At 39.7% G+C, this 27115-nt stretch overlaps 2 protein-coding genes across 3 annotated transcripts in view; one reads left to right on the forward strand and one right to left on the reverse strand.

The window, feature by feature from the left end:
• Positions 1-20586, reverse strand: part of glis1b (GLIS family zinc finger 1b) — an 84249-nt gene extending 63663 nt beyond the window's left edge. For both annotated transcript variants that reach the window (XM_058073780.2, XM_058073779.2), the window contains exons 1-2: positions 20380-20586; positions 19985-20299 (exon numbers count right to left, since the gene is read on the reverse strand). In XM_058073780.2, the coding sequence (XP_057929763.2) occupies positions 19985-20249 (265 nt within the window). In that variant the 5' untranslated portion in view covers positions 20250-20299; positions 20380-20586. The remainder of the gene's footprint in view (positions 1-19984; positions 20300-20379) is intronic.
• A 2834-nt stretch (positions 20587-23420) lies between these two features.
• On the forward strand, positions 23421-26793 carry dio1 (iodothyronine deiodinase 1). Its single transcript, XM_058073175.2, has 4 exons — positions 23421-23817; positions 24531-24674; positions 24960-25159; positions 26235-26793. Exons 1-4 carry the CDS (start codon positions 23481-23483, stop codon positions 26298-26300), a joined length of 747 nt encoding a protein of 248 aa, XP_057929158.2. The 5' UTR covers positions 23421-23480; the 3' UTR covers positions 26301-26793.
• The last annotated feature ends 322 nt before the right edge of the window (positions 26794-27115 follow it).

The following is a 27115-nucleotide window of genomic DNA, read 5'->3' on the forward strand; positions in this document are numbered from 1 at the left end:
TTTGCAGCAATTCACTTATCTTGGTCAAGTCTGGAACCAATTAACAGCAATAAACCGTATAAACATGTGATGTACCTCAATATAACTTTGTTAAACAGGTTCACAATGCACTAATAAAGCCCTTGATAACATTCCAGCGGCATCACACGCAATGTCACTTTTTATTCAAGTTCAAGTACCATGCGTTCCCAAAACAGAGAGCTCAACCTTGGATACCGCGGATACCAGCAATCTGCCATATAGAGGACGTTTCTTTTGACAGGTATCATTCTGTCTTCCAGCAGCCGGCATCAGCGGGCCTGTTCATTGTGGGGCTGAGAAGCTGTCAGTATGTACACGCAACTCTCACTCACAGTACTCCTTCAGTCTTCTTCAGCCGGCACCCAATATTTACACCCAAAACCTCCAATCTTTGAGGGAATCCGATTGGATACAGATGGCAGGAAATTCTTGTGAAATGACACTGGCCAAAAAAACACAACCGCAGAACATGGGAGTATGTTCATATAGAAGACGCATCAAGGCTCATCTGACATACTGTATGTATGTATGTATGTATGTGTTCTCAGACATATACCTTCTTATGCTGGCTTGTGTAAACAAGTGATAAACTTGAAGCACCTACTGTTTAAACTGAAGTATGTTGGAAAACTATTATTTTCTTTTCTATGCGGGCTGAATGCAAACTTCACTTAATTCTTAGAAGGGGACGCTAATGTAGGACAAAACCAGATGTTTTGCAGAGCATCCGATTTCACTTCCTATTTCTTTGTTACAACTTGTTGTTTTAGTGCAGTCTTATCTTTGAAAAATGATATCCCCAAAGCATGCATAATTGCTTTAGCTCTTTAAAGTTTCCTGTTAAATGTGAAGCCAGTACTTCTGTCACAGTGCCCTCAGTGAGTATTAGCTTGTCGGGATCATTTGGGATTGAACTCCACCCACAGAAACTGTAGCTATTTAATGATAAATATGTTTTGAAAAGTCCAGAATTTGCTTTGACAGTTCTTCTCCTCTCTGAGGGGTAGATTTTCTTTTGATATGATTATTGGTTCAAAACTATGATGTGACTAAAAAACAAAGCAACACAATCTAGGACGTCACCCAAATCAACCGCTGCCAATCACCAGCACATACAAGAACAATCACATTCCAATATGTCACTCTTAGACTCATCCAGATGGTAAACCACAAAATCCCAAAGCACTGGACTTCTTGAGGCTTTTGGATTGAAGGTGAAATGTCCTCAACAGCTAAAATGAAGTCCAACTTCTGTGGATTTCCATGACCCAAATGACTGAGAATCAAGAAGACTGGGGGTACAGCACAGCAGTACAGCAATCCCTCATTTACCGCGGTTAATTGGTCTCAGACCGGACCGTATTAAGTCAATGTCTGCAAAGTACAGTAGGTACTAAATAAGTAAGTTTCTAAATGAGTAAATACTTATTTACACATTTAACATTTTCTTAGTTGGAGCACAGACAGAGGCGGGGCGTGCCAACAGGCAAACCACACATTTGCCCCGGCTTTTAGGGGGGCCCCGCGAGGGGGCTCCTGCACAAAAATGACAACAATGGGCATTTATGATGCAATTATGAAACAACAACATAGCAAAGCCCCTCACATGGCCCTAACCCTTAGCACTGTCCGTGTCAATCAGTGCTAACCGTGTCAATTGTTTATCGGCCACCAAGTTCCCCACTTGGAGCGGCACAATGAAGAGGAGTTATCACAGAAATTGTGTGCAAAAAAATTATTTTATTCAGTGTGCACGTATGGAGTTGGGGACCCATGAATTTCTTGCAATGAAGCCCCAAGGACCCACAGGGCACAGAAAACACGTTTCCGACATTCTATGTTTTTTAACATTAGAGCAATTTAGACATAAAATAGCACCCCTATAGTCTTTTACCCAATGTAGCAGACATACTTATAAGAATAAATAAGTCATTTATGACATAAATAAGACTCGTGCGTGTGTTGTTATAAATGGGTTCCCTAAGGAAGTGGTGTCGAGAGTTGACTTTTAGCTTGGCGTACTACAGCAACAGTAGCCCGTGTTTTTATTGGGGAGTTTTGTATGTGCCTGTTGTGAGATCATTCAAACCTGCAAAAAAGCCTGTTGATCAAAATGAGATGTATGTGTGTCTCACCGAACATTACAGGAACATTACTGACACCTAGTGACCAGTGTAATGTGTTTGATGTTCAATGTGTTCCCTCCTGCACAGCAGACTGACGGAAGAAGGTTTTCAAGCTGCGGCTTCTCCTTGGCACTTGCTAGCCATGACTCCCGCTGGCCAAAGGCTTGGCTGCACTGTACTTCTAGTATATCTCGAGGCAACTACACTTCCTGTCCCCCATAAATTTGTTACATGTGGCAACTTGGTATGTCCCTGTACCATACAGATGGTTCCATATTGAAAAATTCTGATGATCTTCTGTTTTGTGGTCAATGAATAGTGAAAAACATCAAATCTGATACTGTGCAGCAATGAACAAGCGCCATCAGATAAACTGACTTAATCCAGGGTGGAGAGGGACCTCCTCATGGACTCTGAAGGCACCACAGTCCACAGTATTCATGTTTTCATACAGAATATATACAAGAGGCCTCCGGGTTTTCCACTGAGCAAATATGTGTTGAGTTTCAAACCACACATACCTTAGGAAGTCGGCAAATCTCTTTTATTGTAGTCCTCATTCACCAAATGCTTTGGTAGCAGTGAGGCCCACCTCTCCAACACCTCAAGACCCTCATCCCTTTTTAACCTGCATATGACCACTGCCTGAGAGGGGATGGCAGGACTCGCGAGCTCCCGCAGTTTCAGGGACTAAGGCACAGTGGGGTGCGATAAAACGGCCCAAATGGTACCAAGTGACACCTATGGAAACACATTCAATCTTGTGCGGCGGGAGGTTAATATACAGCTATTTACACAGACAGCGGCCCTGTGTGCTGGAATGGACAGGGCCACCATCAAAGAGCTTTATGAGCAAATATATTCTCACAGTGTAAGCATTTTAGATATTCGGGCATTAAAGCCCTCCTGTGTTTTGCCGTCTCTTATTTAATGGTTGTAATAAGATTCCCATTGTTGTGATTTCTGCGCTCGGCATGTAGCTTCACCACATGAGGCAGGACATGGGTTTTGTCTTTGTAGAGAAAGTATTTCAAGCTGCCACCGTGTCCGACGGCAACCGGGGGTCCATCGTGCTCGGGAACATCTCAATAGATCGCATACAGATGCATTTTCTTGACAGTTGGACAAAATAGCCGCACAAATCCTGTCAAAGGGAAAGGACGGTGGAATGTGCAAAAGAATGCTAAGTAAGTACTGCAAACACAGCATACTCTTATCAGCTGCTTTAACATCATCATCCTTGGCGAGATGGAAAATAAAATCACGATTATTATGAAGAAAATGCTGTAAATATGGACATGAATGGAGGATTAAACAATATAAATGTACAGTATCTCACAAATGTACCCCTCAAAAACCTAATATATTTTAGTCAGTGTAGAACTCAAAGTGCAGTGTAGATATATATATATCCACTGAAAATGACTTAATACATTATTGTTGGAAACACAAGTGAGTAGCAGGATAAATGCCTTGACTGCATGAGTCCTGTCAGCACCGATGAGCTGTGGTTCATTGAGGGGAGGAGACATGAATGCCAATATTTACTGTGGCACCAGAATGGCGCACATGCAAACATATTGAAACAGCAACTCAGACAATAAAAGCTGTGTATTGACTTATTTTAAGTGGATAGTAAATCTACACTGTAACATACCCTGTATATTGATGACTCTAAAGTACAGTGTAGCCAAGTTTTATTTCTATAGTATTGTCCCTTGAGAAGACACTGTAATAGAAATGGTTACCGATATGGACTGCTGTCATTCATATTGTAAGTATAATTTTCTTCAGTTTTTTTTCCACACATATTGGGAACAGAAAGCATAGCCTCTATAAAGGCTTTTAAAAGAAGAACAAGCAAAAATGTAACCCACTTGTAATCAAAGTTAATCTATGTGTTGTTTTTACATTTTACAGTGATTAACTTATTTTTACACTTGTGACAAATTAATGTTAATGTGGGAGATGCAAATTATTGCTCCCTCTTGTAGTATGTTTGGAAATCAGAGCAAATCAGTTGTTAACCACTGTCCTCAGAGGTTCATTCATTCATTTTCTACCGCTTATCCTCACGAGGGTCGCGGGGGTGCTGGAGCCTATCCCAGCTGTCTTTGGGCGAGAGGTGGGGTACACCCTGGACTGGTCGCCAGCCAATCACAGGGCACATATAGACAAACAACCATTCACACTCACATTCATACCTATGGACAATTTGGAGTCTCCAATTAACCTAGCATGTTTTTGGAATGTGGGAGGAAACCAGAGTACCCGAAGAAAACCCACACACGGGGAGAACATGCAAACTCCCTCAAAGGTTCTAATTAATTTAATTTATTTAAAATTTTAAATTTTAAATTTTAAATTTTAAATTTTAAATTTTAAATTTTAAATTTTAAATTTTAAATTTTAAATTTTAAATTTTAAATTTTAAATTTTAAATTTTAAATTTTAAATTTTAAATTTTAAATTTTAAATTTTAAATTTTAAATTTTAAATTTTAAATAAGCCCACGCCTTTACATTTGTAGATCATTCTGTTTGTCCACGTGGACGTCCACATCCAGAGTACGTGTATGATTATATGATTACTGGACATTATATGGGTATGATGTTTAGTTGGTAGAATTTTGGACGTGAATAGAAGAAGCCTAATCAGATGTTAATGAGCAGAAATAAGGACATCATTCTCACTCACTGGACCTGCAAGCACAGGGTCTGTCACACTTTTTTTTAATAACCTGGCATTCATTGTGAGGCTCCTTTAGGTACTAATAAACAAAATATTCATGTTAACACTGACCTCTTTTCCGATGCAGCCTTCCAGAACCATAAAAGGGTTTGCTCTTCATTTATTTTCACTTTGAAATGCAAATGTTTGTTTCCTTGCATGTAGAAAAAACACATCTTAAAAGCAATTTGATGTCAAATATGGATTCTGGCCACTTGACATCATAGCTAAAGTAAACACGTGGGTTTTCATTGCGAGTCTTTTTGTGCTGTTAAATAAGTGTACTTTGGCAGGCGGGAGTGTACATACACTAATGCTGGACTTCTTCACGGCTCACAGCTCTCGAGGCTTCTAGACGACTGGCATTTTTACAGTGGCCGACACACTGGCAATGATTTCACGTCGAATGACAGCTCTGGCATGAAAAAACTGGGTAATGTGGTCAACTGCGCATTTGCACTTAATGCTGAAGCTATCAAGGACATTTCTGTAACAAGGCCTGTTGACTTTAGCTGAATTACGGTTTTAGTGGCATTACATATGCCATGAAAATACCTTTAATGGAAGTCTGTCCTGGCACAGCTTTATTTCCAAAAATCCAATTCACTTTTTGTACTTGGAACAAAACTCTGCATTCCTTACAACAACAATGTCTGTACTATTATAATATTTATCGTTCCCAGTGTATCATATCATTCTCAAACATTTGCAAATAATAAATAAAAATTCAAAACCTGGCAGCTCATGCAGGACACCAGCATTAAAGTGCCTTTTGTGTTCAATCAGATATAAAAGTGCAAGATAACAAAAACAGCACATATGCGCATGAACTTAACTGAAAAGGAACGGTATTCATCATTTCAAGTCACTGCAGAGACCTGCTGAGCTGTGTTGAAAACATTTCCTTGGCTCAGCATCGAGCTCATGCTAAACACTTGGACCATTAAGACATTTCTCAAAGATGACAAGCGCTGATGTTTTATTCAGCGAGTGATTTTGTCCAAACTTTGACTGCGTCTGAGCCGTGCATGGATTTTTTAAGCTATGGCACAACTCCTCTTGGCGATTCTATTCTGCTTAATGTGACACTTGCATTAAAAGAGGAGTTCAGAACATTCACAGAGGGATGTTGTCATTGCACGCTTGTCATTTTCAGTATATTATACAATGTATGTACATATGCATGTATGTATATACGAGGTGTGCACAATATTTTCTATTTCAAGTTTGTTCCAAATTGGGTTGCACGGTGGCCAATTGATTAGTTATCAAATCTCAAGGGTTCAAATCTCCATGCTTGGGTTTTTTCCTACCTGGCAGCTCTAAATGCAGCAGCCTTCTACCAATATATTCACCATCTCTCCTCTGGAAATGTCCAAACCAGCTCAGTCTGGCCTCTCTGACTTGATCTCCAAAGCCTCTAACATGTAATGTTCCTCTGATGTCAATTCCTGATCCTATCCATCCTGGTCACTCCCAATGAGAACCTCAGCATCCTCATCTTTGCTACCTCCAATTCTGCTTCCTGTCTTTTCCTCAGTTTTCCAAACAACATGGCTGGTCTTACCACAGTTTTGTGGTGTAGCCCCAATGGGGTACAAGCCAGAGCCTTGTCGTGCCAGTCCCAAGCCTGGATAAATACATAGGGTTGTGTCAGGAAGGGCATCCGACGTAAACATTTTGCCAAATCAACTAAGCAAATCTTCCTATATTTGGGATATGTATTTTTATGATGTAGTTGATAGTGCTGAAAGAGTATAACAAAATTAATAGAAATTAAGTAATAGATAAGTAGATAAATAGATAAATAATAGAAATTAATTCATTATTAATCTATTAAAAATACGATCAAGGACACTCGAGTCAATCGCTTAGTTTGGACTGGTTAAGATCTCAAGTACTGGAAATGTGTTTTCCCAATGTTACCACTGGTGGAATACAATAAGCAGGAGTAACTGCTTAACAGCTTCAAAAATCTGTTGTTTGTGTCCAATTAAGAAAAATGAGCTCTAAGCTAAAATCGAGTTCTTAGAAAAAGAACAAAGCCCTTGCCTTGATGGGTCTGGTCAAAGATTATACAACCTAATCTCTCAACAACTACTTGTGCACACTTAGCATGTCAGGTATCATCTTACCAACAAATGGTGAAAAGCCTATAACACAGTATGTCTGTGTCCCCCCCCCAACAGAACACCAAACATGCTGTCAAACTCTATGGAGCGCTGCAGCCGGCAGTGGGCTATGTAATGCTATGCAACAAGCAGCAGGTATTTGTTAGTTAATCAGCCTTTAAATTAAGCAAAGGGGCCGGGGTTGCGTTCAGGAGCAGAAGGGGCTGTTTTGACTAAGCCGTCTCAGTGAGGGCCCAGTCATGGAGACTCACAGCATTTGCAAAAGATTAGCGGGACTAGTCCTGATGTACCACGCTCAGGTCAGGTAAAGTGCAGGGCTTGGACAACAGGCAGGTTTTGCCCTATCGCTCCCATCTGCTGCAGAACATCGACTTCGTATATTTGAGACACACCGAATAATCAGATTAAAAGGTTTGTGAGCTTGGTTCACTTTAGTGAAGATGTGGCTTCATAAACAGCATGACCCAGCTTGACAGAAAGTAACCACACACCACAGAGACTATTCTAGTATTATCAATGTAGAAAAAGCAATAAGTCAACTTTTTCTTTGTTGTGCACAAGAAACGTTCTTTTATATGTGGTCTCCAGCGCCTGTATCTATGCTAAATAAAGGAACAACAATAGTCCACATGGTCCCAGCCTAGAAATCTAATGAAAACCAACTGTGTGGGAACAATAAAATCATTTGTCATGGGAGAAGGGTGCAGATAAATTCTAAAAAGCATTTTCCAATTGGCCCAAAAGCACCAGTGAGCTGCGCCAAGTGCTCAGCACCTGGCTGTCACAGCAATGATTTCATTCATTTCGATGTACAACATAGTTAGATTGTAATCTAAAATAAAACTGAAAGTGCCTGATTGGACTGTTTATATGTGTTAAAGCGTAAAGTTAAATAACAGAAAAGAAAAAAGGAAAACAATCTTTCATGCTTCGAATTTTTTGTGTAGAGTCCCGGCAAGAACTTCCAAAGAAGAGAGCCAGGTATTCCTAAATATTCCAGTCAAATATTTATTGCAATATATAACACAGTTTGCAAAGGTTTATTGCGTATGAAAACCAGGTGGAGCGGTGTGTTTTTTTAAACAGCTGACAACGCTTAATGCTGGATACCTTTTGCAACAAAAAAACAATAAAGTAGGCTTCACTACACATCTTAAAACAAACCCTGGAGCTCTGACACCAACCCGTCTGTCAGCTACTTATAGCAAATAACTTGACCTCGCATGCTGTTGTGTTAAAATGTGACTTTAAAGAGGACCTATTATTCTTTTTCCACTTTTCTGACCTATAAATGGAGTTAAAATGTTGTATTCTCATGTTAAACAATGGCAAAGTTTCAAATAATGAGGTTTGTGCATTTGGAAGTAAGCCCTGAAAGAAGTTTGGGATGGCTCAAAACGCTTAGTTTCAAAAGGCGTGGAAAAACTGCCCCTTTGTGATGTCACACAGAGACGGACTTCCTTATATGGTTCGTAGTTAGGGAGCGTGTGACCAATCATAGCGAAGTGGGCATGCCCAGAGGCGGGCTGTAGGTGGAAAAAATTAAAACAGACCATTTTGGCAGGAAGCACGAATCAAAGGAAATACAGCTGGAATAGGTGCAGATTCTGGAGATCTAAAAAGTTTTCGGTGCGGGTTATTGTGTGTAGCTGCTCTATAGGAGACCACAACTCAATACAAAGGGTGGAAAAAATGAGCATAATAGGTAGCCTTTAATGTTAGCACTGTCGCGTCACATAGTAGGTATGTTAATGTAACATTTTCGCTAACATTAGCTAACATTAGTTAACATTGGACATGTGCAAAGAGAGACATTGGAGAAGGGTGGACAAACACAGCTTTAAAGCTACAAAAAAACACTGTATTCCCAGTAAAGCTCACTAAAACCTGTTTAAATTGCAGCATCAAGGCTACATTTTGGATAACACCTCAAAAGCACTAATATAGGACCTCTTAGACTTATTAAAACATTTTGGAAAATACAGTGCGAGACCTAATTAAAAATGAACATCAGTGGCTCATTGTTTACTCACAACACACATTTCCAAGAAAACAAAAAAGGCTGCGTGTCCTGTTTGGACAGAACAAGTGTTGCAACAAATGTCATTTAGTTGCCAAAAGTTAGTTCTGCAAAGCATTAACTCCCCAATTCCACTTTTCAGTGGAACCTTTGCTCCAATTCTGCAGAACTTTTGCCAAAAAAAAAAAAACACATTGATGCTCACATGTTTTTTTTTAATGACACATGCAATGACACATGCAAAAGCAGTTCCTGAGTCCCATTTGAGATTGTCAGTGTCCAACATAAGTTTTGTGAACTATTACTCACTTTTCTCCCTGGGTTTAAATAAAGAAACAGGGCTCCCTCATTTAATTTTAGCGGCTGTAAATCAAAGATAGAAGGAATAGTCCAGAGGAATGATTTCCTCATTTACAAGTATGGGAAAACCCAGCCAAAAGACAGTATTCCTTTTAGATGCAATTTGATGTGGATCTTATAAAGGAGGCGTGAGGGACGAGAGGATAACAGATGGCTCTTCTGTTGCCAGTGGAAACACTTGAGCAACAAACTCATCTGTGGTTTGTTGGTCATCCTGTTCCAGCAGGTGAAATAATGCAGAGACTTTCCTTCAGCTTTCCTATTTGATATCCAGAACCTGACACAACAATTGGAGTAGCAGCAAAAGCTATTTCTGAATGTTCTGCACTCCTTTTTCGATGCAACTTATCATGGCTTCTTGTTATGTTGTCTAACTGAATCAACAGCACCCCTGTTGGTTGTAGCCAGGTAGTGCACTAAAAAAAATATTATTTTGTCTTGGCTTTTTCTTCAATGTCTCATCAATGAAAAGAGCAGCCATAAAATGCCCTATGCTACTCAACAATATATATAACAATATACCAGCCCTCGGAACTCTCCCACAATCTATTGGAATCCAATACAAAAGCTGTATAAAGAAAATTATGATTATACAACTCAACTGTAAACAAAACTACAATAGTTAACAAATAGTCAACATAGAATTGTTATGTTTATAGTAATTACTTTCCTTTTGCTTTGGTTGCTTCAAGACACAATTCATCACTTCCAGTCAGAATTCTTACCAAGCAAATAATCAATTATCACGGCCATGCTGAGTTGAGGGATACAATGTTCCCTCTGCCTTTGAGTGTTATTGTCATAAAGCTGCAAGCAAAACCATAAAAACTTTGCTGGAAAATTATGTTCTCAGGCAGAAAATATTCCCACATATACAAAAAAAGAAGTACTGTGTTTCCATCATGGGAAATTGCATCTTCTTATCACCCACCATTATCTCCTTGCTCATTGAAAAGCAGGGTTGGCTTTCAAATATCATGGTCTACAACAATAACCCTAAGCAATGCAGATCACAGGGCTGGCAGGGATCCTTCAAACTTTTATTAAGGTCCACAGTTCAGGACTGGCAAGGCTCCCAACTCCCTGCAACTTTTGACGTTTAAGTATTAACCTGAACAAAGCATGTCCAAATCCTCCACTTCCTCACATTATACTGCTGCCGCCATTGTTTACACACACAACAAGAAACAAATTTTAATTAATATTCAAATATCATTTTTTGCACTTTTACTGACTGGTTTAAAAATACATCTTGAAAGAATAACATATACTTAATGCTCTAATATTGCTCTGCTGCCATTATCAAAGTATGAGACTTGGTTAGCATTTTAATAAACAGCAGGAGTTGGACTGCATAGCGCATAAAGAGTAAGTAATTCCTCCGAGACGCCGGCTGCCATTAACAAGCTGCAATAAACTATACAAACTGCACCATTGGACTATATAATGTTTTTCATAGTCTTGCAAGATGGTGCCAGCCAATGGCGGTTAGCATCGCCCAGGCACTGCCCCATAGTAGCTTCCTGGCAAAAAAAAGAAAAAAAGTTAAAATAAGAGTGAGAATAAAACTGGACATTTCTGGCCAGCACTCTAATGAAGGCATACAAATTTCAGGGGCTTGAGTCGGATTTGCCCGTTTTGTTTGTCACCACTTCGTTGAAACCAATGTTTGATTAATCGAAAACATGACAGAGCTTATAAAAAGCTGTGTCGGAAGCATTACGTCAAGTTGCAGGCTGCTGAGATTCAATTATAAATGGTGATCAGCATACAAAGTTTACATTATACAGGTTCATGAAGCATTTATATTGACAAAATGGTGGGACATAAGCCACTCTTCCATTTAAAGCTTTCATTCATCATTCATTAATTTTCTCTGCCGCTTGTCTTCACTAGGGTGGGGGGGGACATATCCCCAAGTCGGCTGGGATAGGCTCTGGCATAAGATAGGCGGCTTTGCTTCGCATCATGAACTCCACTAAAGAAATAGTGTTTCCTACATGTCCACTTCTTAAAGTATTATTTCATGATGTAATGGAAAATGTGTCCATTGCTGAAAGCGTTTGAATATGTTGCCTTAACTTCGGCTCTGTTGTCTTTTGCATAATCATTTTCTATTCTTGTATGTGGACAATGTTTGATAGCAAATGCTAACTGGATATACTGTGTGTCCCAATGAATGTTACATGATTATTTTGACAATAAAATCGTTTTGTTTTGTCTTTCTAGAACAGACTAATTGGCTTTACATTATTTCCTATTGGAAACAATGGATTCAGTTGGAATAAGTTTGGATCTGCTTGCACAAAGTTGGAACAACTTTGAAAATAACTCATTTGGAGTGCGTGGAAAAGTCGAAAGGAAAATGGCCACCAAAAATGGACCAAAAATGGACCAAAATGGTCCTTGGCCACATGTACATTTATTAACAAGTACATCGAGCAGTAAAAGAACCAATGTTGTAATAGACATAAGGAATAAAGCCACATTATTACTGTTGATGAGGTCATTGTAAACAATATTAACATAACCGACATTTTAAAGCAGCTACTGCCATTAAAAAACTACATCAGGAGGTTGCCTACAGCCACAGTCCTGAGTGACAATGTTTTTACCTGGTGCTAAACCTCGGCATTTATTTGCTTTTATAGATCACGGTCCCGACGACTGCAGGTCACTGATTCATTCATTTATTTTCTACTGTTTTTTCCTCGCAAGGATTGCGGGGGTGCTGGAGCCTATCCCAGCTGTCTTCGGGCGAGAGGCGGGGTACACCCTGGACTGGTGGCCAGCCAATCACAGGGCACATATAGACAAACAACCATTCACACTCACATTCATACCTATGGACAATTTGGAGTCACCAATTAACCTAGCATGTTTTTGGAATGTGGGAGGAAACCGGAGTACCCGGAGAAAACCCACGCATGCACAAGGAGAACATGCAAACTCCACACAGAGATGGTCGAGGGTGAAATTGAACCCTGGTCTCCTAGCTGTGAGGTCTGTGCGCTAACCGCCGTGCCGCCCTGGTCACTGATTAGAGACGTTAATTCATCCAACAACTTCTTCACTGAACAACCACAGCACCATCTGCTGGATCCTTATGCAAAAATCGCTAGTAGTCATGGTCATAATTCAGTACTCTTGTGTTTGCTTTATGCTCTTTTGGCTGGTTCGGTTCTGGTTTGGTCCTTCAGCCAGTCTCTAGAGGCCACAACTCTCTCCTACCATCTTTGTCTCACTGCCTGTCATTCCAGCCGACAGCTGCGAAGGCCCACAGCAGCAGCGGGCCCAGCGGCAAACAGCGTCGTCTTAACTGCCGACAGTGGGATTTTTCCTTGATGAAACACATCAGTATGGAGCCAAGAACAGCAAGTGGCACAGGCCAGATGTAAATCCAAAAGCCAGCCGTGTGCTAAGTCACACGCCGAGCCGAGCGGTCGCCGTCTGAAAATGCATGAGTCACGCGGCCTCTATAGACATGCGGTCAGCTGAGGCATGCACGGTGTCCGAATGTGAACACGCAAAAAAGAAAGTCTTCATCTTGGTTAAACAAGTCTGTGTAATTCAAAGGACCTGGCAGCTTATTCCCCCTCATCAGTGAAAAGTGTAGCGTATGAAGCTTGGGTAAGCACTTCTTGAGGCATGATGTGAACTAAAAATACATTTTTTATGATGTACGTCCGAGCCAACAGCCAGCAGCTTTTCCTTGATTAGACATTTTCTCCCGGTATTCCAAAAATATTTCAACACTGACTCAAAACCGTATTGTTTTTTTTCATTTTGTCTTTTTTAGGCATTGGCAGAGCTTCAGAATTTCTTTGAGGTGCCACGAGATGCCATAGCCTTACCACACTGGTCAAGGATTAGAACATTTGGCCTGATTGATACTGACTGGTGGTGACTAGACAGAAAGGGGAGCAAGGTTCACTTTTCAAGTTTTGTATGTTACGACATACGTATACTAGAACCTCTATGGCTGCATTCACTCTCAACTGGACCATAAATAAAAATAAAAAAAAAGTAAGGACAGCTTTCGTGACATATGACGAAACTGAAATATTCCAGTCTCACCAACATTCACCACAGCAAACCTCACAAAACGTCAGCATATCATTTCAGACCTGAGCTTAGCAAGCATCTATACCAGGGGTGGGCAAACTTTTTGACTCGCGGGCCGCATTGATATGACAAAATTTTCCGGGGGGGGCAGACTATATATTTTACACGTAACAGTCAAGTCAAGTCAAGTTTATTTATATAGCCCTTAATCACAAAAGAGCCTCAAAGGGCTTAACAAGCAGGCAACAGTAGATGATAGACAATAGACGACAAACGACATCCCCTGATCTGAACCCCCATCAGGGCAAGGAAAAACTCAAAACCCATTAGGGAAAAAGAAACCTTGAGAAGGGACCGCAGATGGGGGAATCCCCCTTCTAGGATGACCAAGCTGCAATGGATGTCGAGAGGTTAACATGTGACATGTGACTGCTATTATTATTTATTATTTATATTTAAATATTATAAAAATAATGAAATATTATAATAATTACAATACAATTAAAATAATAATTATTATATTATTATTATGTAAAATATGCAAATATAACAATAATATTATATATAATTAATATAATAATTAGCATTAATATAATAATTATAATAATCATAATAGTTCTAATAATAATTATAATAATCTAATAATAATCTAATACTAATAATAATAATAGTTATTATTATGTGCTTGTGTCCCTTTTTTCAGGAGCACTTTGTAAACAACAGAAATTTATAAAACCATCAAAAGGTTGGCTCAGGCCATGATGCCAGGTTGTATGTTGAGTTTAAATTAAATACTTTGGAAAGATTGGGCGGGCCGTATTCAAACACTTGGCGGGCCGGATGTGGCCCCCGGGCCGTAGTTTGCCCACCCCTGATCTATACAGTTACCACAATAAGTGAATTATGATCCAGTATTAATAAATGGAATATTTTCATAGTTACAGCATAGAAACCATTATTTACCATTAGTAGAGCCCTTGAAACATAAAATAACACTTCTCTAGTCACCTTTACACTCCTATTATTCTTTGTTTATACCAGATTGTTAATGCACAGGCTCGAGAATCACTGAAGCGACACAAGAGACAGCCACGGCTTAGCTAAAAAGCTAACTTGTTAGCTTCCAATTCATTTATTCGTAACTTAAAGGGGACCTATTAAGCTCATTTTCTCATTATTCATTTTTAAGCCAGTTAAATTGAGTTGTGGAGTCCTATAGAGCAGCTACACACAATAACAAGCCACGTTTCTTTTGATTTCATGCTTCCCATGATAACGGACATGATTAATTGTTACTTACTGCTTGCTCTTCTGACTCTTCGACACGACCAGGTAACGTTTGTCGGCTCGTCCAGGTGCATACTGGCCCATGTACACAAAACAATCCAGGGTGAAATGCCGTTGACATATTAAAATGCATTTCCAACCACTTGTGCTTGACGGTGGCGTCTTTAGGAATTGTAAACAAATGTGGCTTTCCCGTACAAGACATTGCTAACAACGTAAACAAAGGAGCAAAGCTTGGGGGAGGGCAGAGAGCTTATCTGGCTTACAGCCACGCCCATAAAAGGAAGTCCGCTCCTCTGTGACATCACAAACGGGCAGTTTTACCACGCCTTTTGAAACCAAGCGTTTTGAGTCATCCCAGACTTCTTTCAGGGCGCAGTTCCAAATGCACAAACCTCATTATCTAAAACTTTGGCATCGTTTAACACGAGAATACAACATACAACAAAAAAACTGAATGTGCTTCTTACAACACCGAATAACATTAAATTAAAACACTGCCTGTAAAATTAACTACTTACTTATTTGAAATGTGAAAATAAGTTTCAAAGCAGTCAACTAGCATCCTACTGTACATTTTTATTTGATAATGTAACCACATACTACAAGCTGATGCATCTATATACGCCATCACATAGGATTGATGTGAATCAACCGCTTAGATCATTGGTGTTTCCTCTCTCCCCCATCTGCTCTGACTCATTCCATTACCCAGCATTCCCATCGTGTCAGGCCAGACGTGAGCTTTACGGGAATACCGCTGCGGAAGCATCACTGGGCCTCAGCTTTGTGAATCAGCGAAACATGTTGCAAACATTTATGCCCTCTAACACTCTTCCCAGGGACAGGCAGCAGGAGAAGTACCCTCTCGTTCGCCCATAACTCACTGCACACTCACACAAAAACGTGGGCTGTCTCTTGGGAATTTACAAACTGTTTTAGAATAATGTTACTCCCATTGCTCAACATTTTGTGATGACACATATAAAACAAACACCGAACATAACTAAAAGTCCAATAAAAAGCCAAATCCTACTATTATTCCACCTAATCAGCATTTCCTAACATCTGGGATAGCAGCTGCTTCAAAGAGTGATGCAGAGGTGCTCAAATGCATCGACAGCTAAAAGAATATGTTGGCCATTTAATCACGTTCAGTAATCAGTTTAATATCAAGGTAAAATTCCTACCTTTTTTTATGTAGTCTCGTGTAAAGCTTTCATAGATAACCTTAAGTGTGTCTCACAAGTGCAACTAATCACCGTGAGGAACATTAGAAGCAGCCTTAAAGCAATTACATCTCCAATCATGGGGCAATTTAAGACGTTGAAAGCCATTTAGGGAGAGGTAAAAAAAATATATACATACACACACAAAATTTTACGAGTCCTACAATTATAGCTGGATAAATATTTATGTGAAAAAGATCTTGGTGAATTTCTACAGAAAGTCAATAAAGGTCAACAGAACAAATTCAGAGTGGAGTGCAGTTTTAGTTCAAGGGTGCCATGTTTTTTCTTTAATAATTTATTTCATTAATAAGCAACTAATTCATTATTTCAGCTCTATTTTTATTCTGTAATAATTTCACTCGTCGCTCTGAGGTGTTTATGTCCCCCCCAGCTATGTTGTCCATCTATCATGTCATCAGCAGTTGACTCTGTAGTTCTTTGCTAAGTACTGTTTTGCTTACTGATAACGGCTGCAAAATAACCAACGATGGAGCCAAAGCAAGTTGCAAGTGCCAGCATTTCGCTAAAGAAGGTGAGAAACACAAATGAATTCAAGACATAACTCATTGCAAAACACAAAGTGTGGATTCCACTGCCTACATAGCCAACAATCAGATTTTCAATAAAGGTAAAAGTGATGTTAAATATGAATTTATCCATTTTACTTATCATTTATATTAATTTCTGCATGTTTTCTGCATGTAAACCTAGTGTAAAATAATAACATTTTGGGGTGTTTAGAATGGATTCATTGGCTTTGCATTATTTCTTATGCAAAAAATGTATTCATTTAGCGTATGTTCTGTTTTGAATCGGAACCTCTGGAACAGATTCAATGAGGTTCCACTGTATATATTTTAGCAGCTTTTGCAGCAGAATGCTCCATGCCACTTTCCCTTTAAACTCTGCTGTAAATGTCAGCGTTACAGATACGATGTAGACACCGTGTGTTTGTCTATCATGACCCATAGTATAAATGGGAGAGGGAGGCTTCTACAAAAGTCAAAAGCAACTAGTAGCACACCTGGAAATTAAGGTCCCTTTTAAAGGAAATACTGTAAACAATTACTTAAAAACTGGTATGACTTGGTTTGAGAAGTTATGCATACTAGATACCAGTGATGTGCAGTCAGAGGAGGCCTGTGAGGCAGAGAAATGTATTATACTATATATGTATTTAGTGTAAATAGTATAAATCGCAGAATTTGCACATTCCCGGATCAAATACAGAGCATGCAAACACCTAACCCAGTTTACATTATGTGTGCTCAGTGAGTGTACTAAGCTGAATCATAACACTTGCCTGCTTCTGTTTGTCAGCATGTCACCAATAATATAATGTTGCAGAAACATTTACTATAAACCATGACTGTGTAATGTTTTTTAATCTGACAATAGAATACAGATAAATATCTTACAAGAGTACCGCTACATCCTGAAGGAGTGGAGGCATATGTAAGTTGGAAGGTGCTTGTTGCTGCCATACTTCCATAGAGAGGAAGGGCCAGCAGCAGCTGAAGAACAGCGAGTCAAAATGCAAGATATTTGTATGCTCTGGTGAATGAATGACTTAATTTGCCTGCCAAGATGGAGGATTATATACCCAAACTCACCAGGAGGTGATCGGACTTTTACAAAAATATATCAGAGCTTTTATATCAGCGTTTTTACGCATCTATTAACATAAAAAACTCAGCCATGAGCTACATACTGTAACACTGCGCATATGGGAAACGGGATGTGTGACGCAAACGTTGAGCCAATCAAAAAACGGTCATTACTCATCCTCTCAAAGTCTGAGTCAATAAACAGACAGACAAGAGCTAAACGTAACCCAAAAAGGTGAGCCAATCACTGTTCTGTACCTCAAACAATTTTCCACCAAAGACCTATAGCAAGGTATCAAATGATGCGAGAGTGCACGCTTCACTCAAAACCACATATTCTTTTTTTTCAAGTGGGGGTCAAGTGTGTAGATCATTTTTGGGTACTAGTGGGAACTAGTGTTTATAGCACAGTGGATGAAGATACAGGAAATGCGTCACCACAGTCAATAAAATCATCAGGCATGCACGTAGGTTATTTACTTTTTAGTCTTGGTATATTTTCAATATAATAACTGATGACCTCAGGATGAAGAAAGCACAACGTAAGAATTCCACTGCTTTGATTTATTCCACATATGACAATAAAGCCTTTGAATTTTGGAATCCCACTGTCTGACTTCCATGGGGATAAACACCGCAGCCTAAGTTTGTTCAGCGTTTCCTGCCCATATGAGTCTAAACTAACGGCTGAGATAATTCCAGTTTAAATTCCAGTGCTATATCCCCCTGAAGGCAAGGATGTAATATGATCAATGTGAAATGAGGCATGATACAAAAGGATGATGAGAACCGGGATCAGTATTACCGCCCTCAATGTTTGACCATAATACCGTCAAACAACAAATCCCCAGAATTCATGCTAAAATACAATGACGCACGTGTAGAACTCAACAGATTTACAAATTCTAAATCATTTCAAGTCGGGTATGTTTTGATGTAGGGAGCAGATGTGGGGTCATGTTTTTTAGCACTCCGTGGGAGGCTGAAAAACAAATTTAATACATCAACCCGCAAGATATTGAAACTGTTTGCCTTGCAGAGACCTCGGAGACAAACACACACGTGTCTTCCTCTGTGTCAATCTGCTTGGCATAATCCGTAATTGACGGGGAGGGAATTCAAAAGCGTCACGTGGGACAATGGGACGATTCATTTTGGGGGAATGGAAGGCCCGGGCAACGATGTTATAGGCTGTTCTGAGGACATATGGTTTGTGTTTGGTAAGAAGAAGAAACAATAATCAAATATGTTGATTCCCCTTCTTGCTGCAAGGATGACTTCTAATAAAAAAGTCTGGTCCGTCCAATCATAATTTAGGACGCGATAATTACATCCGCTTCATCTTGCTTGCTCTCACAACTAAACATGATGGAGCATCTTGCAGAATGCCCACTTTCCACTGAATGCCCATTGATGATGAATGCCCATATGGTCAGTATGCATACCTGTCTAGCTGACCAAGTCATATCACTTAGAAATTTAGTCTTTCTTTAAATTGTGGCATTCTGATGGATGCCATGCCCCACTTAGACACTGGATATACATATATCAAAGTCATGAATAAATAAATGTTACAACCTCCTTTCCGACTTGCAAAAAAACAAAAAAAGTGTCCCAAGACATTTTACATTATTTAAAATGTTGTAATATATCCTATTAATTAATGTAAGTAGACAAAATATACATTAAAGTTCCAACATATACGGTATATAATACAACCGATTTCACATACCTTCAAATATTCAAATATTAAATGCATGCACTCCTGTAACTTGACATGTCAAATCGGCAGTCAACATATCATTCAGATTTGAGATCATTTGAGCAACCATTTCTTATTCAACAACAGAATAAGGTCAAACCTTTGGGACAGTCTGTATAACTGACACCACTATGTGTCTTTAACACAATACCTGACACGGCATCTGTAAAGCTGTAGTGTACATGTGGTGTTTAAAGAGATATTCTGCATGTGACAGTGGCCACTACAATTTTACTGATGAATCCATGCATGGACATGAAATAGGGTAGTGGTTCATATAGTGGATTGTCTCACAGCTGGCCTGGAATCGATTTCCAAATCAATTGCACTGTGATAATCGGTGGAATAAAAAATGTGTTCCAAACTATTAACTGTATTTTTTTTTTAAACAAACCAAGTTTTAGTATTATGGAAGGGCTAACCAACATCCCCACCAATCATCGCTTTGCCTTGTTTTGCCTCAAATAAATTCCCATTGAATGCACAGAAGCAATGTTGAATGACTTGTGCAGCTGTGCTCTGCAGGAGCATTTGAGTGTTGATCCATCTCAAATAAGCTGTTAGAATTGGTCACTTTGGCAAAGGATCAACGGTCAATGGTTGTGTACTTTGCAATAAGCAAAAACATATTTAGCATCCTACCTTGCAGTGATGGGAAAGTGAAGCAGGAGCGTGGAGCTTTGGCAGCTACGTGCACTTTACGTTTGGGGCTGCTGTCATCGTGGTGGTGCTGCTGGTGTGGGTTCCGGTAAGCCAGAGCTGCTCCGTAGCCGGTGGCTCCGGCTCGCCGCGCGCATGTGTCCGCCCTGCCGCCGTACACCGAGCGCGTCTGGCCGGCAGAGAAGTCGCTGAAGGTGGGCGTCTGACAGTGGCTCACCATCCCGGACAGCGGTAAGGAGTTCTGCATCGAAACGTCGGCTTCACCGCGGAGCTCGGATAAGTTGCTGCTTGCATTACCTTACGGGATTTTTTTAAAAAAGAGTCACTTGCTGGAACGTTTCAGAAAGTTGTATAAAGTATTGATTAGTAACACCTACCTCAATATCAGCTGTTAAGGAGAAAAAAATGTGGGCTTATACACATGTGCATGTGCCGCCTGATTGCAAAACATCTGCGAGGCTGATCGATAGCATCCTTTCTGAGGATCAGCATCACCTCCCTCCCACTTCCTTTCTTTCTGGGTTCTGATTGACACCAGATATCTGGACCCGAGCTGCAGCATTCAGGCGCACCAATGACGGCGCTCTGTGTTCTGTGAGAGGATGAGATATCTGGATCGACACATTTCTGTATGCCAGTCCCTTCACTGTTACATCCGTTTACTTCACCAAATGATCTACATGATTCCCAACCACTGTGCTGCGGCACATAAGAGCTGTCTAGTGTACCCATCCAATTTGACATTTATTTACCATAAATAATTTATCTTTGTTCATTTATCTGTGCCAGCGACGCATAGTGTCAAACAAAATAATTAAATGCTCTTCCATTTGATGGCAGAAGGTACATCATTATTACACTTTTTTATATACTTTGTGCTGCAGGATGGAAAAACAAACAAATTAGAAATGCAGAAAATGAGAAAAACACAAACCCCCAAAACACGTGCAACTTCCCAAACAAACCGGAAGTGAGCCAAGGTAGGAAGTTAGCCAGATTACCAGAGGTGAGCTGCATGAGCTATATTCGTCTTTAAAGACTTTTGACGTAATATCTTACGGTATTATAGTGTATGCAATCGACTAAGTGTTTAACAATAAAGAAAACTGTTTGCTTGTGTTTTTGCCATTTTGATTATTTCTCTTTGGCATTTTTTTTAAATCCTGCACTGTTTTCAGCATTTTAATTTGCAGCATGTGTTTTATGACGTTTGTGTGCTTTGTTTTTAGATCATTTTTGTGTTTGAAGTATTTGGACGTTGTGCATTTGCTCATGTCGACCATCTCCAAAGATACTGCGAAGACACTAATTAAACATATTCTATAGGACAGAAATTCTGCTGATTTCACAAACCCACAAGTCAAAGATTCTCTTTGTGACAGAATCATATTGTCCCATAGTCAAAGATGTGGGGCAAATGCTCAAACGTATAGATCTTAGACTTTCTTAATACATTTTATGAAATGATAAAATAATTCATAATAATAAAATGAAATAATTATGGCTTCATTTGGGAGAAACATCCATCGCTTCTTGTCCAGTGCCCCTATATACTGTTATACAGCGCCATCTAGCGGCTATGACGTAAAGTCCACCAAGTCCAACAAGTGACATAGGGCTGTGAGAGCGTTTAAAGCGTTCTAAAAAAAAGGGTGTTGTGTGTTTGTTTTCAAGGATTGAACTTTGCACGACTGTATGGAGAGGAATTGTGTCTTTTTATCCAATCAAACAAAAATATTTGCAAGGTGAAAAAAAACCATGTTTGGCATGAGTGTGGGTAAAACAATTACATTTAGAACTACACATAAAGTTGATTATTAAATTGATCATTTAAAATTGGCCATCACCTATAACACCTTTTATCTTGCAGTTAGAAATATTTGTTTCATTTGTCACACAACGTTCTTCTATCACACCGTCGGACACACTGACAGTTAAGTGACTTCACGTAAGGTTTGAGTGTGACCTCTCAGCAGCACCCCCTGCTGTTCAGTGAGAACAGAAACTGCACAACGATATGTGCTTTCACTTTTAAGTCCCCAAATACCAGACAACTCTCCAACAACACCAGGAAAAGTAATTAGATTTGATACTATAGTTGCTTCTAACTTTGAAATAAGCTTGACAGGTTGGCAACACTGTGTGCAACTGAAGGCGGAAGTTGCCAGAAGTTGAGACAGACCAATAAAACGTTTGTAATGTTGTTCAGAGGAGGCCCCGCCCACAACAATTTGTAAACCCACAAATGAGATTTTCAAATCCAAAATGAGATTTTCAAATACATTTGCTTGCAAATCCGTTTCTTGTTTGATTGTTTTTTTCTCTACAGTCAAGAGCTAAGCCTATCTAACCAGCGTGTATGATCGCTCATGTTTCAGTCTTCTTCGGCTTTCTGCCATATTTGTTTACACATTTTTCCTGGCTCTCAGTGCCTCTCTGGCGGCAGCTAGCTAGCTCATTTTTGTTCCACAGGCAAGCTACAAGTGGCTATCGCATTTGCCGGCTACTTTTTCATTCATTCATTCATTTTCTATCGCTTTTTCCTCACGAGGGTCGCGGGGGTGCTGGAGCCTATCGCAGCTGTCTTTGAGCGAGAGGCGGGGTACACCCTGGACTGGTCGCCAGCTGGCACATATAGACAAACAACCATTCACACTCACATTCAATTCAATTTGGAGTGGCCAATTAACCTAGCATGTTTTTGGAATGTGGGAGGAAACTGGAGTACCTGGAGAAAACCCACGCATGCACGGGGAGAACATGCAAACTCCACACAGAGATGGCCGAGGGTGGAATTGTCATTATAACACTTATGTTCTGTCTTCAAAACAGTAGTTGTGTGCCAAGATTGTTCAATTTAGACAATTTGTCTCGATTGTTCCGTCAAGACACACCAATTTTTGCAGTGATTAACAAGAACATTGGAGCTACTCGTTACTGAGTCGTACTGAGAATTTATTTTTGTTTTTTGTAATTTTTTGAGTGATGGTCTTAAACTTTTGATCAGCTGATACACAGTCTATTTCAGTTGAATTAATAAATTACTTTTTCAAAGTGCTTTTGGTCCCAATCCCCCTTCTTTCTTTTGCATATTGCAGCTCTAAGTAAAACCTCATTAAATTCTAGCTATTTTTCAATTGGTCTTAAGATTTTGATCAGGTCAATATATCCATATACCCTATCCATGAGGCTTTGGTGCTAGCCTGAAAACTGTGTAGGGGGAAAAACAGGTCATTTGATACGGGTGTATTTCTCTGTATACGATTTATTTTTTTAAGGGTCACCTTAATTGAATGTCGTAGACGTTGAATATCTTGAATAAATGGTTAAAAATGAATATATTTAAGTATTCTAATTACACAACATGGAATTGTAAAAATTACGAGCCGCAAGTGAAGGCATCACTGCCTGTAGGCGTAAACAGACGTTGTATATCTAGTGACGACTCTCCAAACTGAGGAGACACAATCGAGCCGTCATGTTTCTGCAAAAAGTGGGAGTCTATCTTCAGACAGCATGCATGTGCTTGTATTTGATCTGTTATATGACGTTGCTTCGAATCGTGCATCTTATTTCACCAAGCTTGGCGAAGAAAGCTATCCTTAAATCTGATCAAACGATCCTCATGTCCAAGAATCCCAAATTCAGGTACGAAGACTGGGGTCCGACCTTTTTGTCGTCAGCTTTCGTCAAAGTCGCCTCACGGCACATGTGGATGTCTCTGGGACAAGAGGCGTTTGTAGGGGGAGAGGCCCCCGACTCACCTGTTGTCACCATGAACAAAGAGAAGAGCAGCATCTGCCAATTTCTTAAAGGTGCGTCAGTCACAGATTTCACAGGGGGGGTTTATTCTGAAATGCTGCTTCTGATTTGCATGGGTGGAAGTGGAAGTGTCGCGTAAATCGGAAGTGGAATTGTTGAATGACAATGGGGACTTTTTTTTAAAGATTGCTGTCTAAAATCAGATGTTAAAAGTGCCACATACAGTATGTAGACGTCACCGTACCTTTTATTCTGAAAGGTTGCACCGGGTTTGTATGAAACTTTCTTCATGAAACTGTGGCATCCTTGGATTATGTTGTAACTTCCGTAATTGTAGTCACAAACAGATTTCACAGTACCCTTTTTTATGAAAGACGGCTTCACATTTGGATAAAACTTCTTTTGTGACATCCTTAGATGTTCTAGTGAATCCTAGTAAATTCACATTAATTCAGATTTGCATGAAACCTACTGGGTGACATCTTGGCACTGTAGAGTAAATTGTTTTGAATGATTACTTGTGGACTATTTAAAATTGCTCTCTAAATTCAAAATGTAAATACAGTCACATACAGTATGCGGAATTCACAGTACCTTTATTCTGAAATGCTACATCAGATTTGTATGAAACTTACTGGGTGGCATCCTGTGATGTCCTGGTAAATCTCAGAGATTGAATGGTTGAATGGCAGTCATATGAAGGCTCTGGAGGCGAGAGTCCCTCATCCATGAAGCTAACCTCCATGCTTGCTGCTCCTCTACACAGGTCAGAGGCCCCTGGTGCTGAGTTTTGGAAGCTGCACCTGACCACCGTTCATGTCCAAACTTGCCGAGTTCAAACGGCTCGTACAGGACTTTAGCGACGTGGCCGACTTCCTTGTGGTCTACGTGGAGGAGGCGCATTCAACTGGTGGGTCAGCTAGGCCGAGCATAGAGAAAAAAGGATGTGTATGCAAAGCATATTACTGCAGTCAAATGTAATACATTTAATGCAATTAACACCGAGCAACATATAGATTAATCTGCTATAAATAAAAAACCTACATTAAAAATTTTATTTTAAACATTACCATTTTCTGTGTTAAGTAGAAAATGAATGAATGAATAAAGACTGCTAATAGGTGTTTGTAATATTTTGTCAAGAAGGTACTTTGTTGGTGTCCCTAATATCGTGGCCAATGGATGTTTGTTTCAGATGGTTGGGCCTTCGCCAATAACATCGACATCAACAAGCACCAGAGCCTGGAGGACAGGCTGTCTGCAGGACAGCTGGTCATGAAAGAAGACCCACTCTGTCCAGTGGTGGTTGACGACATGACCAACATCACCGCCATCAAATATGGCGCCATGCCTGACAGGCTTTATGTGCTGCATAAGAGGAAAGTTGTCTACAAGGTGAGTGTGCTTGACATAAGCTCTTACCTGGGTTAACTTCTTTTTACACTTGTACGACTCAAATATGAGTGGAAATTATGGGACATGACTCCATATACTTTGTATTACTTCTGTGATCAAGTTTTTTTTCTTTTTACGCTTGTATGACTGTTGAGAACATTAACACAACTCGCAATACATCTTCAACAATGAAGTAAGGATTGCGTTTTGTTTTTAATAATCGCAATGGTTAGCTACTTTTTAAACATGCATGGCAGTTAAGTATTTATTTTAAAGTATTTATTTTACATTGCTTGTACAATTAATCATGGTAACAGTTTGAACCTGAGCTATCCATCCATCCATTTTCAATACCGCCTATCTTATCTATGAGCTAGTTAACAATACACATCATTGGGACACACCTATTTCAGATAAATATAGTTTTTTGTGTTAGCTGCTACAACAATGTCACTGTCGCTTGGTTAATATACATAGAGGTCCCTTATGAACATTGCTGATGGTTTTTTAGGGTTTTTTTGTGAGGGCTTTAGCGTCAAAATACCTATTTCTTATGATCTCCATTGTTAGCTAGCTTATATTAACTCATTTTCCTGCAATTGAATGCACAGAAAAGGGAAAGAAGTATGTGCAAAATTAAAAAAAAAGTGCAATTCCCTCCCAAAAAAGCATTATACCCTCGCGACTCTGATGTGGATAAGAGAAATAAATGTGTTCATATTTCACATCGAGATTGTGAATGGTGGGAAAATTCCCCAAAAAGTGCAGTTATTTTTCCAACTATAGCATGCATTTCTGATGAAAGAAGAAACGTTTCCTTGTTACATTGACTGCTCTCTTTCGTCCCTGTAAATAGCGTGATTGGAAGTACAGGCAGCAGGACATAAACGTCCCTTTGGACCACGCAATCGCGTGTCTAGTCTTGAGAGACGATCACAGATAGCTGTGGAATTCTTGGCCCGCCTCCAGGCTGACACGAGTGGTGCCAAAAAATGTGCATTTACAGGAAAAAGTACAAGTGTGGTGGTCTGTGGATGACAAAGTGAGAATGAAGATTTTCTGGTCATTGTTGTAGGGAAACATGGGGCCTTGGGGCTACAAACCAGAGGAGGTACGTTCTGTCCTGGAGAAGATGAAGTAAGGAGGACATGTCGCTTGTTGGAGAGCTACTAAGTTGTTTAGCTTGCTTTCACAAACACATTAATTGCTCTATAAACACATAAAACACTTTAGTGACCTCTGAGCTTGATCTCACCCCCCTCTCTTTGTTTCTACATGACGGCTACAGATGAAACCGTTGGACTCTGTATCCTGATAAAGCGACACACCAGAGTGTGAGATCAGGTTTCAGCGATCACTAAAGGGGTTCTTGAGGGCTTTGCAGTAATGATTGTCAGGTGTGTTGTCATAATTAATCTTTTGTCAGATGATGTGCCAAATAATTTCACCACAAGGGACTGTTTTTTATATGATGATTACAGCGTAAACCTCTGGTAGCTGTGATTTGAAGGCTTAAAAATTGGCCCTTCTGTGATTTATTTGGGATTTTTTTTTACACTTAACATTACAACTAGGTTGCTTCTCACACACTATTGTTGTATTGTTGCTATCAGAATAAAGGCTTTCTAGTTCAATTGGTGGTGTGGAGTTTTGGTCATTATTGCATGTTATTTATTCCATTACAGACATTCAAGATCACCATATATTTATACAGTGTATATACTACACTCCTGATCAAAATTTTAAAAGGGACCTATTATGCTTTTTCCACTTTTCTGACCTATAAATGGAGTTAGAATTGTGTATTCTCGTGTTAAACAATGCCAAAGTTTCAGATAATGAGGTTTGCACATTTGGAAGTGAGCCCTGAAAGAAGTTTGGGATGGCGTGGTAAAACTGTCCCTTTGTGATGTCACAGAGGGGCAGATATCATTATGTGGTTCATAGTAAGGAAGC

This window comes from Doryrhamphus excisus, linkage group LG4 (genome assembly GCF_037039965.1).
Source record: "Doryrhamphus excisus strain RoL-2023G ecotype Guam linkage group LG4, RoL_Dexc_Guam_v1.1, whole genome shotgun sequence".
Lineage (NCBI taxonomy): Eukaryota > Metazoa > Chordata > Actinopteri > Syngnathiformes > Syngnathidae > Doryrhamphus > Doryrhamphus excisus.